We start from the raw sequence: 12,998 nt of genomic DNA on the forward strand, positions 1-12,998 counted from the left end.
CGGTGGACAAGCATTTCACGCCGTTTTGACCCTTTTTGGGCTTTGTTTTATTCTCTCCCTTTGAGTGACAGCTCGGTGGGCTCCGCCTCCTGTCGACCGGTGGCTGGCGGGGGAGGCCGGCTCGGGCTTGCGGGTGCGCGGAGGCGACGATGCGGCTGCTCGCATGCGGCGCGTGTCGCAGATGACGCGCAACGGCCGCAGTGCTGCTGCTGCTGGGGGGGTGGGGGAGCAGCTGACGATGCTGAGGGAGGAGGAGGAGCAGGAAGGACGCCTTTGTGGTGTGGTCGCTTCTATTTTAAGCCAGCTCTGACCGGGCCAACATTCGGTGGATCGTCAAGAAGGCCCACGGCGAGGATGAAGATGAGGATGAGGATGAGGATGCTGCCCACCCTCCGCCAGCTGTGAACACGAGACAGAGGCGACAGCATCTCGGCATCGAATAAGGTGAGAAATCTTGGCAGAATGTCCAAAGACGTAAGTGACGCGGAGGAGCGAGCGTGACGGCCCACGAACGACTGTTGCGTCACTTCGCCTTCTTCTTCGTGCACGCAAGGGCCATCTTTTAGCATCGCTGCCTGCCTGCCTGCCTGCTTGCTTTTTTGGGGGGCATTTTTGGATTTACCCCACGTTGACTCAACTCCATCTCGTGACATCCAATACAACCAATATAATTACAAGCATAGATATATAATAATATGCAGTCATAACGTTGAGTTTGGATCGACCCAGTGTACAGGATCATACAATGGGGTCCGTCTCACAGTTTTGGAGGTTCTGGGTTTGAATCTCAACTCTGGCCTTCCTGTACGGAGTTGTGGCGTTGAATCCGAATCATCTTTATTTGCCAAGTATGTCCAAAAAACTTTTTCCTGACAAGATGACCATTTACTGTGTTTGTCCTTTGAGGCTGAATGTGCACTTGAACCTGGAAGCTTTAAACCAATTGAAAGAATCAATAATGTTGTCTGAATCGGAATGAGAAGATATTTGGATTTTTACTGTGGCTTGAATACTCCATCATTTGGACATTGAAATTTAAAGATGTAAAAAATATATATACATATATATATATATATTTGTTATTGTTTTCTCTCTCCAGGTTGTTTTTCATTAGAGTGGACAAAGACACCTGCGGAGCCTGGACTCATCCACAGAAACGTCCTTCAGTCTCCCGGGCGTCATCACGAGAAGGCCCGCGAGGGGCCTCGAGGCGCGGAGGCGTTGTTGCCGTTATTGCGCTTTTGCTGGATGAAATATTCCGAGCAATGCTGCTCGCTTGAGGGACTATCAGGACGACGTCGAAGTGAAGCGCATCGCTATCTGTATTGCGATTACTAGCGAGAAGCGAGAACCTCTCTCGATGAGGCTCACGTGGAGCGCCATGCTGCAGCACAACAACAACAACAACTACCCGTGCCAGGAGGCGGCCCACCGCGAGGCGCCCCTCAAGTGCGCCTCGGCCTCCCGGCTGCTCCCCGGCAGGATGGAGCTGGGCCTCGGGGACCTGCCGCTCATCCGGGGCCTGCGGGCCTGGGCGCTGTGCTCCAAGAACCGGCAGAAGGCCGGCGTCCCGGCGGGCGGCCGACGAGCACCGGTGACACCGCCCGCCGGTCGGAGGACGTCCCGTCCCGGACAGGCGGGCGTGGACCCGAGCGGGGCGTGGGGTTCGGGGTACGGCCTCCCTCGGGCCGGGGCGGGCGCCCTGGTGACGGTGGCCACTCTGAAGACATCTGAAGGCAACGGGAAGACGCAGACTCAGTGCCTCTTTCTGCGGAACGACAAAGGAAGTTATTCGTACGCCGCATCCGGGGGTACAAGCGGGGCCGGGGGGTGGCTCAGGGGGAAGTCAGGTACAGGTACCGGGCGGCAAGACATTGTTTCCGCTCTCCAAACACAGACCGCGGCGAGCCGGGTCCGAGCGCGCTCGGGCCGGAGATGGAGGAAGTCCGGTCACCCGGTCGGCCGAGAGAAAAGACATCTTGATAAGGAAGTCTGCGAGAAGCAGGAAAAGCTAAGCAAACCCGCTCCGCGGTGCCTCGCCAATCCCGAAGAGGAGGCCTGTCGGGAACACGGAGGACCGAGGGGGACTCCCGGACGGCTCCAGAATTGGTCCGCCGAGGAAGGTCCGAGGACGACCAGTCACGCTGCCAGCCAAGACGACAAATCTGACGAGGAAGTCACAGTGAAACAGGAAGAGCTAGACAAAGTGTGTCCAGACTGCCTCAGCAGTCCCCAAGGGGATGCCTGTAAGAAAAGCCGAGGACCAGGGGGGAGTCCCGGATTCCATCAGATCCCTTCCGACGAGGAAAGTCAGACGAAGTCCAGTCACGTGGCCAACCGAGACGAAAGACTTCCTGAGGAGGAAGTTACTGAGAAACAGGAAGAGCCAGACAAAGTCAGTCCGGAGCGCCTCGCCAGTCCCGAAGCGGGAGTCGGTCGGGAAAGCGGAGGACTGCGGAGGAGGCCTGGATGCCTTCGGAATGCTTCCAATGAGGAGAGTCCGAGCAGAGAAGGCACTCTGAGTGGAATGAAGGGGGAGTGGGAACAGACTGCGGAGGAGGACGAGAAGGGGAACGAACTCTGCCGGAATGATCCTTGTATTTCAGCGGGGCCCAACCCGGACCTGGAATCTTCTCGCTCTCACGCGGAATGTGAGGGCGGAAAAGACTCCGTAAACATGACAAAGAGACCGGATGAGGAAGAGAGCACTATCCGGGCGACTTTTGGTCACACCGCAGCCACGAGCAGATGCCCCGAGGCCTCCCATACTGCAGGGGGCGGCGCTTGCCAAGATGAAGGTTGCCAGGTTGGGAGAGCGCTCGGGAACAGCGGTGTGCGACCGGAGCCGAAGCCAGACCCCGAGCTGGAGCACAATGTGACAAACGCAACGAGGGAATCATCATCTTTTTCTTTTTCAAGACAAAGCTTCCAACGGGAATTTGCGGAGGGGAAAGGAGCTGGATTGGGTGCCAAAGGAGTTTGTGCGTGGATGCATGCCAACTCCCGCCGGTCCCCGCCCGCGTAATCCCACGCCCTCCCCGCCCCTGTCGGCCACCGTGGCGACCGGTCGGCCCCGCGCCGAGGCAGAAGAAAAAGAAGGAGGCAAAGACGGCGCTGCGCTGGAAAGCCGGGACAGAAAACAGGAGGAAGAGGAAGAGGAAGATGAGTTCGGAGGGTTCATGCAAGCGGGCGGTGGAGAAGAGTGCGGCCAGGGCGGCGCCGTTTCTGCCCCGCTGCCTTGCGGGAGCTCAGCGGGTGAGTTCGCACGAATCTTTAGCGTGTGTCTTCCAAAGCGGCCAGTGAGAGCCAACAGAAGAGTTGGACTGCAGACAAGTCCGACGTTGCACTGCTACATTCCCAACATTCCCAATCTGGAAGAGAAGTTACTCGCAATACTCCAGCGTGTTGCGTGACAACTTCGACATTCCCAATCTTCACAGTGTGTAAAATAAGAGAACGTTTTCTCCCTCCTGACGAGAGACTGAACGTGAAAGTGACTATGTCGCGTTATTCTCCAAAATATATGCAGCTTTTTTTTCGAAAAAAAAAGAATAATTAGAATGTGCTTTGTTATACATGCAAATGTTTTTCTTGATTCTAAATTGACCAACTTTTTCCTCAAAATATCGTACTTCTTTTCTTTGTAACATACTGTACAGCTTTTCCTAAGAAATCTGACTTTTTTTTTTCTTAAGATGTACGACCTTTTTATCGACAATATATGTCTTTTTCTTTTCAAATATTTACTTTCAGTCTTCCCATGTGACTGACAAGTTGTACATTCCTAATATTCGCACGCGTAAGACGACGAATGAAAAAGTTTCCAAGCGAGGTCAGATTCCAGTCGCTGGATTCCAGTCTCGTTGGCGTCCTCTCCTATGATCCGCCTAATAACATTTTTGGAATTATTGCTGGAGATTAGACAGGCTTGCGTTTGTAAACCCAGAATGGACAAAAGTACCGGGACACCTCCAGTTGTTTTCCGGCAAATGAACAAATGGCTTTTTTTTTCAACATTCTAACGTTTGCGCGCTTTCGACAGCGTTCGGGAGCAGTGCGGTCTCCGGGGAGTCGAGCGACCGGAGGCCCGCCCGGGCGGGAAGCCCGGACGCCCGGACGGCCTTTCGTCGGGACGCGGCGGGACGGCGGTGGCCGGACGAGGGGAGGACGCACGACGAGGCGCTCGACCGCCGACTGGTAAGGAGCTCGTCTCTTTGTGGCTGGAAAAACATTCCCGGATCGCTCGGCGGCCATTCACAGGCCGCAGCTCGGACGTTCCCGGTGCACTTCCAGGTCATTTCCGTGACAATTACAGGTCACTTGCATAAGACTGCGAGACCATTCCCAGACCGCTTCCAGTCTACTTGTGTGACATTTCTAGTCCACTTCCAGGCCAAGCCTTTGAAATTCCCAGTCCACTTCCATTACAATGTATCCCAGCTCCATGACACTTCCGATCATTCCATTCATTCTGTGACGTTCCCGGTCCACTTCCATAACATTTGACGCCAATGCCATGACGCTTTTGAGTCCCGTCACATTCCCGGTGCACTTGCACAAGACTTCCAGGCCACTTCCATGACATTCCCAGTACGTTCTCTTCCAGATCACGGCCACGGCATTCCCAGTCCACTTCGACTAGACCCGTGACATTACCTGTCCACTCCCATAAAAGTTCAAGACCATTCCCGTGACATTCCCGGTTCACAGCCACGAGAGTTCCTGGCCCAGAAGATTCCCACAACACCCCAGGTGCCCCACTGCCATTCCACTTCCAGACTGTTCTCATGACATTCCCAGTCTTCTTCATAACACTTTGGGCAACTCCCTCCACATTCCCCAGTTCACCTCCAGACTTCCAGACCACTCCCACTACAGTTCCAGACCATCCTAGGACATTCCCAGTCCACTTGTGTGACACTTCCTGACTATTCCCATGACATTGGGAATCCACTCCACCTGCACTTTCGGACGATTCCCAGTCGACTTCATAACACGCTCAGTTCACTTGCACGAGACTTAGGGCCCAGCGCCATGATATTCCCGGTCCACTTCCGTAAGACTGACGTGGTCTCTCCCTCATGCAGGCGCGTGTCTTTGCCACGGCTTTCCCCTCGCTGCCCACCTCGGCGCCCCGCCTCCCTGCCGACGTCATTCCCACTTTGGCGCAGCTCCTCGAAAGCAGCAGTCAGGAGCAGCGGTCAGTCAAACGTGGAACTTTGGGAGTTTGGTCACATTGGTGCAAATGGCACCGCTGTGTGGCCATGTGGTGAACTGCAACATTCAAAAATAAATTTAAAAAATAAATAAATAAATCTCTTTTTTTTAGTACCAGGTTTAAAAAGGAACGGAGTAGAAAAAGTTACAATATGTATGTAGAAATTTATTTTAGTCACAATAAATGATTCATGCTCATTTTAAAATTGTGACGTTTATGATTGATTTAATTATAATGACCCAACAACACGGACTTTTAAAAATGTTTATTTGACTATTATATTCATATTTTATGTAAGCCTCTTAATTATGAAAATAAAATGGGATTAATTTGATCATAATTCATCAAGCATTAATTAAAATTAAAATGTAAGATTGTTTATTTTACTATTTTTAAACTTGTTTAATAAAAATGTTCATTTAATCGAATAAAAAATATTTGACTATTTGTGTATTTGATAATTAAAAAAAATTCAATTGTAGTATTTCTAATCATCTCAATTCTAAGTAACCAATTCTTCCTTACCTTTAATTTAATCGAAAAAAGGTTGAATTTTCCTGGCAAATCTAAATACGTGATTTCAGGAGATAGATGACGGACAAAGTGAAAGACATTTTAATTGACCGACGTTAGCAAAAGTGGCTGAAGGAATGCAAAGAATATGAAAGATGATTTTTTTTTTTCTGTCGATGATTTTTTTTGGCGTTTTGCGTCTTCAGGCTGCTGGACGGCTTCCGCGACGTCGGCAAAATGTCCGCCCGGAGATACAAACGCGGCGGCGGCGGCGGCGGCGTGTCCCGAAGTCTCCTGCTGAGCTCGCTCCGAGTCGAGCAGCCCAACGCCGTGAGTGCACAAATCCTTCTTCATTTTCTTCACCCACCGCAACATTTTGCACACCACGGAGGTTACGGAACGTCTTCACTGCATGCGTTGTCTTTTGGTTGTGCTCACTCGTAATGATTTTATCTTATCTTGTAAGATGAGTTTGCGTTTACAGAGATTACCGTTTTGGGATCCTAGTTTATGGTTTCAACTATCCATCTAACCCTAATGATGAACATTTTCACTGTTGTTGCACTGTGAAATATAGTCAGTAATGCAAGTACAATAATAGCATGTCACGCCTTGCGTGGATCATCCACCAGGGGGCAGTCGTTCGTTTACCGCATGAAAGGCTCCAGTTTGCAGGATTTGACGTCAGTGATTTTGATTTTGAATTTTGGTTGACGTTCTCGTTTCCAGGCTCGGTCGGCCGATCGGCGCCCCTCCCCCTGCCTGCGCTCGCCCAATCGGCACCCTCGCGACGCGGCGGCCAGGCGGCGGCTGTCGGGCGACTGCGACGCGAGAGGCCCCAAGTGACGGCGGCGTCCGGTGTTTGTTTGTGGCTTTTTTTTTTTCCCAATCCGGTGACGGCACGGACTCCCGCATTGCTTTGACTTATTTTGGAATTGAAAACAGTCGACAATGGCTGTTGGGACTCAAAAAAGAGGGAGTGCATTTTTAGGGGCGGACCGCAAACCTTTAACACGGTTTAGATTTGCCAGATGAAGAACGCGGGAGACTGTTGTCATGTGTCGGACACAGCCGCCACTTGCCAGAAATTCCTGCAGCTTTCATGTTCGCCTTGTTCCCTCTCAGCCTTGCAGTGGATTTTTCTTTTGTGAGTTTTTGTAGCGCTGGATTACAGTTACATTTTTATTCTACACCGTTTAGCTTCACCCGAGCCAAGAAATATGGGCAGATTGTTGTTCCACGTAGGACACAGACAGAAATTCCTGCTGCTCCTTTGTTCTTCTTGTCTTTCCACTAAGTGTCTTGTTTATCTTGCACCAAAATGTTGTTTCTTTTCCTTTTTAACTGTGAATTACAAAATCCCCATAGCCCAGACAGTGGATTAAATATGGGAGATTGTTGTCCCATGTAGGCATTTCCGAAGCTTCTTCCATGTTGATCGATCCTTCTTGTCGTTTCAGTGGATTATTTGTCTTTTTGTTGTACTGGAATACAATGAAGTTTTATTTTGCACTGTTCAGCTTCACGCAATCTTAAATATGGATACGAAGAATATGGCAGATTGTTGTCTCGTGTAGGACAGAGGCAGAAATCCCTACGGCGCTTTCATTCATCTTTTCAGCATGTGAATTTTGTGGACTGCAGCTACCATTTTTTGTTTTTGAAAACACTGGAATACAAGCGTCCCCACAACCATGACAGGAGATTAAACACACGAGATTGTTGTCACATGTAGGATATAGCCACCACGTGTCAGATATTCCTGCAGCTCCTTTAATGTTGCTACAGGCCACTTCCGATCTTTCCAGTGGCTGACTTTGGGTTTTAGTTACGCTGGAATACAATTAAGTTTTAATTGACGCTGTTCGGCTTCCCCGTATCTCAGACAAGGCAGATTGTTGTCACATGCAGGACAAGGTCTGAAATTCCTGCAGCTTGTTTTTTTTCTCATCTTTTCAGGAAGTCGGTTTTTAAAAATGTGAAGTGCCATTTTGTGATTTTGAGAAACACGGATATAAGATTTTCCGTAGGCCAGAGAGAACATTGAATACTGGAGATTGTTGTCACATATAGGAAAGCCACAAACTCGTGAAGCTTTTATTTTTCCCCGTCTTTTTCTAAGTGTTTATTTTACCTTGCTTGCACCAGACTCCCCACAGCGCAGTCAGGAGACTGAACACAGAAGATTGTTGTTACATTTAGCCAGAACGTCCTTCATTTCCTTTGCTGTAGGCCTCACTGTTAGTTTTGTTTGTTTGTTTGTTTTAAACACTGGAATACAAATAAATTGTATTTTACGCGTCCCCATAGCCCAGACGTACGCAGACTACAGGAGATTGTTGTCACTTGTACGACACAGACAAATGGGACATTGTCGACGCACACAGGACTCGGGCAGCACTTGCCAGAAATTCCTGCTTGGGTCTTTTCTTTTACGCTGTTTAGCTTCCCCACAGTATGAAGAATAGGGCAGATTGTTGTCACGCGTAGGACTCGGCCACAATTCCCCGCAGTTCCCTTTTGGGGAAATGTTTCGTTTTGAAAGGAGGACTGCAAGCGCAATTTTGTGCTTTTAAAAGTACAAATAAACAAAGACTGGAATGCAAGCGAGAGAAGTTGATGACACGATGCCTGCTCATTGGTCACCGGCGCGCAGTAGGCGGCGCCGAGGAGCACTCACGTGACAGTCGCGTCGGGGCGTGTTTAGACGAGGCCGCGGTTTGTCGCCTCGCTGCTGACGTGGACCCAAATCGCCGTTGGCCGCGTTCCGTTTCCCGTCGTCTCCACGCCAGCAATGGAAATGTGTTGCCACGGGAACGTGATCCGTTTCCTTTGCGGAGCGGGACGTCTCCCGCCGCCGGTTTCTTTGTCTGTTGTCCCGCTGTGTGTGTACCGCCGCGGAGGAAGGCCGTGACCTGATCGTCAATAAATTGACCCTGCTCTCTCGTCGCGTGCTCTGTGTCTTGTTGCTCGCGTGACATTGAGGAGAAAGCTCCTAATTCAAGTCAGAGCGCTCGAATGGAGAACATCTCCTTCGAAGTGGCCAACAGCAGAACCGAAAACTGAAGTCGAGCTTCAATCGCCATCCATCGATCAAATCTATCGATCGATCGATCGATCTCTCAGCATTGTCTTGAGGGACAGTCTGAAATCACAGTTTTCTTGGCAAAATATCGGATAGACTTTGTCATCTCTTTCTAGACTGCAAAAACGCAAAATCTCGCAGCCAAGAATCCTGTTGATATTCGAAGATTATCCGAAAAAAAGGATCAAGCTCTATTTAGCCGGCCACTTTGGTGTTGCCTTCAGGGACAGTCTGAAATCCCACGTTTGTGCAAAAAAAAGGTCACACCTCAGCTCTACACTGTAAGTAACGACAAGAAAGTGTCGATTTTAGAAGGTTATTTGAAGACCTTCGCGTTGCCTTCAGGGACTGAAATCCCAGCTTTGCGCACAAAATACCTGCGAGGCGGTTTACTACAAACGACTTCATCATGTGAGGAAAACTGGGTTTTTCGACTGCGTCCTGAAGGCAACACCGGACTTCGACGGATCGCTAGAACATCACGTGTTACATGGCTGCTCCGGATGCACGATGGGAAATGAAAGGTCAACGTCATGTCACGGATTCTCCACCCTCGTTAAGGCCCGCATTCGCCAAAGTCCTGCGTGACGACAACGTGAAAGGAGCGTTTGTCCGGCGGCGACATACGGTGGCTATAAAAAGTCTGCACACCCCTGTGCAAATGCCGGCTTTTTGTGAAATCAACAAATAACACCAAGATAAAGCACGTCAAAAACATCCATCCATCCATTTACCGTACCGCTTCATCCTCACAAGGGTCGCGGGCGTGCTGGAGCCTATCCCACCCTGAACTGGTCGCCAGCCCATCTCAGCACGTCAAAAACATTTCCACCATTAACCTATAACCTGTAGAACTCAATAGAAAAAAAAAATAAAGAAAAAAAAAATATATATATATATATATTGTCGAGGTGAAATAAACAACTGAGATAATATGGTTGCACAAGTGTGCACACCTTCTTGTACCTACTGGCGATGTGTGTTCAGAATGAACCAATCACATTTAAACCCCTGTTCAATGGGAGTCAGCACACACCTGCCACCATTTAAAGCGCCTCCGAGTAACCCCAAATAAAGTTGCGCACGGCGGCCCACAGTCTCCTCTTGGATAAAGATTTCTCGCCGAGAAGTAGTAAATCCAGAATGCATAAACCCTCCACAAGTGTCTTAACGGTTTTACAAAATGAAATAACGGAAATAAACACAGAAGCTAATATTAGCCTGTTGCCCCCAGTCTCCTCCTGGATAACATTTTTGGTCAATAAGTACTAAACCGAGGTTGCAGAAACCTCCCACAAGTGTCCTGCTATTTACTGTTTTACTCACTAAAATAAGGAAAACAAACACACAGGCTAATGTTCGCGTACCCTGTTGCTCTGCGAAATTGTACTCCACAGTCTCTACCTTTGTGCAGCGTCCCTCAGTCTCCTTTCAGATCAAATTTGTCACTGAGAAGTAGTCAATACAGAATGCAGAAGCCCTTCTCTACAAGTGTCCTGAACCTAAATGCCAACAAAAAACACAGGGGTAAAGTTAGTGTACCCTTTTGGTCTGTGGTATACTACTCCATAGTCTCCTCTTGGATAAAAAATTCTCGACAAGAAGTAGAAGATCCATGATGAAGAAACCTCATACAAGTGTCCAACTATAAAATGATTTACTAACAGAAATGACAGAAATAAAACTAGCAGCAGCCCTCAGTCTCCTCTTGGATAACATCTGTTGCCAAGAAGTAGTAAATCCAGGACGCAGAAACCTTCTACAAGTGTCCTACTATTTACAGTTTTACGAAAGAAAATGATACAAATTAGCTTACCCCGTTGCTCCGCGGTGCTGGACTCCGTAGTCTCCACATGGCTGCGCCGGTCCGTAGTCTCCTCTCGGATAGAATCTGTTGCCGAAAAGTAGTCCATACAAAATGCCGCAGCTGTTCTGTACAAGCGTCCTGAAGTGCAATGACAACATTAAACACACAGGGTAACATTAGTGTACACCATTGCTCAGCAGTATTATACTTGGCTGTAGCAGCCCTCCGTCTCCTAGCGGATAAAAATTTCTCACGGAGATGTACTAAATCCATGATGAAGACACCCTCTAGCAGTTTCCAACTTTTAATTGTTTTATCAAGCAAAACGACAGAAATAAACACACAAGCTAATGCTAAATTGTTGCCGCACAATCGCCACATTTGGTTGCAGTGGCTCTCAGTCTCCTCTTGGATAACATGTGTTCCCAAGAAGTCGTAAATCCAGGATGGAGAAACCTTCTACTAGTTACAGTTTTACTAACTGAAATGATGCAAATAAACACAGGCTAATGTCAGCGTTGTAGGCTAATCCGCAATTCCCAACTTTCCTGAAGTAAGCCCTTAGTCTTCACTCAGAGCAAATCAGTCGCCGAGGAGTACAGTAGTAGTACAGTAGTAGAATGCAGGACGCAGCAGAGAAACCTTCTACTAGTGACAGTTTTACTCAGTGAAATAACGAAAAGAAAACCCACATGCTAACATTATCATAGCCTATTGCTACGCTCTGCTCCGTAGCCTCCCCTTTTCTTACACCTGCCCTCAGTCTCCTCTCAGATAAAATTAGTCGCCGATGAGTGGTGACTACAGGATGCAGCAGAAGTCTTCTGCGAGTGTCCTGAACTGAAATATAAAAACATGCTCACATTAGCTTAGCCTATTGCCATGGTCATTGTGCTACGCAGTGTCCACTTTCCCGCGGCGGCCCTCAGTCTCCTCGGTGCTGACATTTGTCGTAAATCAAAGTGAGCCCGGTTCTGCTCCAACCGTTTACATGTCTAAGCGCTTGGTGAGCGATGCGTGCAACGTGGCGCCATTTTGGCAGGTTCCGTCCGTACAAACATTTCATTGCTAACAATTACGAGCTGTTTGTCACCGACGTGGTCTTCAAATGTCCCCGAGATTGTTTGTCGCGCATCGCTCGCAGATGCCGAGGCTCGTAACTAGGACGCCTTTTTCTCGGCTCTCTGCTAATCACGTCTCGTCAAACTGTGTCAGTTTTTTTTCATTTTTGTGTTTTTTTTTTTTGTCTTCTCCTTTGAGGTGCGAAAGGGTTAAGTGCAGTTTTTGCTGAGTCAGCGCAGTGGCAGGAGGTGGTGATGATGATGATGATGAGAAGCGCTTTAAGCTACAGAGGAAGCAAAACAAGCTTACATAAAAAAAAAAAAATTAAAAAAAAGAAACGACGGCGAGTGAGCAAAAACAAGAGACGAGGGAGGTCATGTGACCCCTCAGGACAAAACGAGTGCAAAACAACAACATCGTCATCAAACGCATCGACGTCATCGTACGTCACGTGAAAAGCGACTGCGCGCCATTTTGGAGGGAACGCAAACGGGTCGGTGTCTTCAAGATCCAATCGACCGGATGGTTGGACACTTCATTAGGTACGCCAAATGCCAATCAGTCCGAGACCGGGTGACCAGGTGCTGGCCGCCAACCGGCACGGGCGTGCCCAGCGTTCAACAGGAAGTCGGCCATTTTGGGCAAATTCCTTCAGTGGCGCCCCCTGAAAAGTTACAATAAATAAATACAGAATAGCCCCCTGACATTTGTTTCACTGATCGGCACACAATTGGGTGGATCAAAGAGTCTCAAGCCCCCATGCGCAACATTGAACAGGAAGTCAGCCATTTTGAACCAATTCCTTTGATAGCACCCCCCTGAATGTTTTTCTTTGTTTGTTTTCAGATCAGCAAATGTGAAAAAGGAGCCCCCGAGGCCAAGTTCACCGGAAGACACGAAATCGGGCGGCCACAAGTTCTGTCGAGCTTATTAAAGATGATGAGGTGTCCGATGGACCCTCTTGTGGAAAAACAAAACAAAAAAACACACACAAAAAAAGGATGGGTCTGTAAAATATTGTCAAATGAGTAACTCTAAGCCGGCGTCACTCCAAACGTCAACATTATTATTTGTTTAGACGCAGTGACTTAGATGGTTGCAAGTGTACCTAATGAAATGCCCATTGGGCCCTTTTGTGGGAAAAATAAAAAAGAACAATATTTTCGCAAAATATTGTTCACTGAGTAACTTTAAAATGGTGTTAATGTAAAAAAAAAAAAAAAAAAATTGGTTTGGACAGACTGCGATTGAATCTCATCCGATTAGCTGGAGCAGGTGTACCTAATGAAGTGTCCCATGGGCACATTGTGGTA

The 12,998-nt window shown here is 48.5% G+C and overlaps 1 protein-coding gene across 2 annotated transcripts; it reads left to right on the forward strand.

The window, feature by feature from the left end:
- The first annotated feature begins 191 nt into the window (after positions 1–191).
- si:ch211-14c7.2 (serine/arginine repetitive matrix protein 2) lies at positions 192–12,927 on the forward strand. 2 transcript variants are annotated; one of them, XM_061682617.1, is made up of 7 exons: positions 192–444; positions 1,100–2,831; positions 2,920–3,255; positions 4,043–4,197; positions 5,088–5,200; positions 5,938–6,061; positions 12,532–12,927. In XM_061682617.1, exons 2-7 carry the CDS (start codon positions 1,361–1,363, stop codon positions 12,715–12,717), a joined length of 2,385 nt encoding a protein of 794 aa, XP_061538601.1. In that variant the 5' UTR covers positions 192–444; positions 1,100–1,360; the 3' UTR covers positions 12,718–12,927. The 2 variants fall into 2 exon arrangements, with proteins under 2 accessions (XP_061538601.1, XP_061538602.1); XM_061682618.1 differs by lacking the exon at positions 12,532–12,927 and adding an exon at positions 6,461–6,623.
- The last annotated feature ends 71 nt before the right edge of the window (positions 12,928–12,998 follow it).

Source organism: Phycodurus eques, chromosome 7, assembly GCF_024500275.1.
Source record: "Phycodurus eques isolate BA_2022a chromosome 7, UOR_Pequ_1.1, whole genome shotgun sequence".
Classification (NCBI taxonomy): Eukaryota; Metazoa; Chordata; class Actinopteri; order Syngnathiformes; family Syngnathidae; genus Phycodurus; species Phycodurus eques.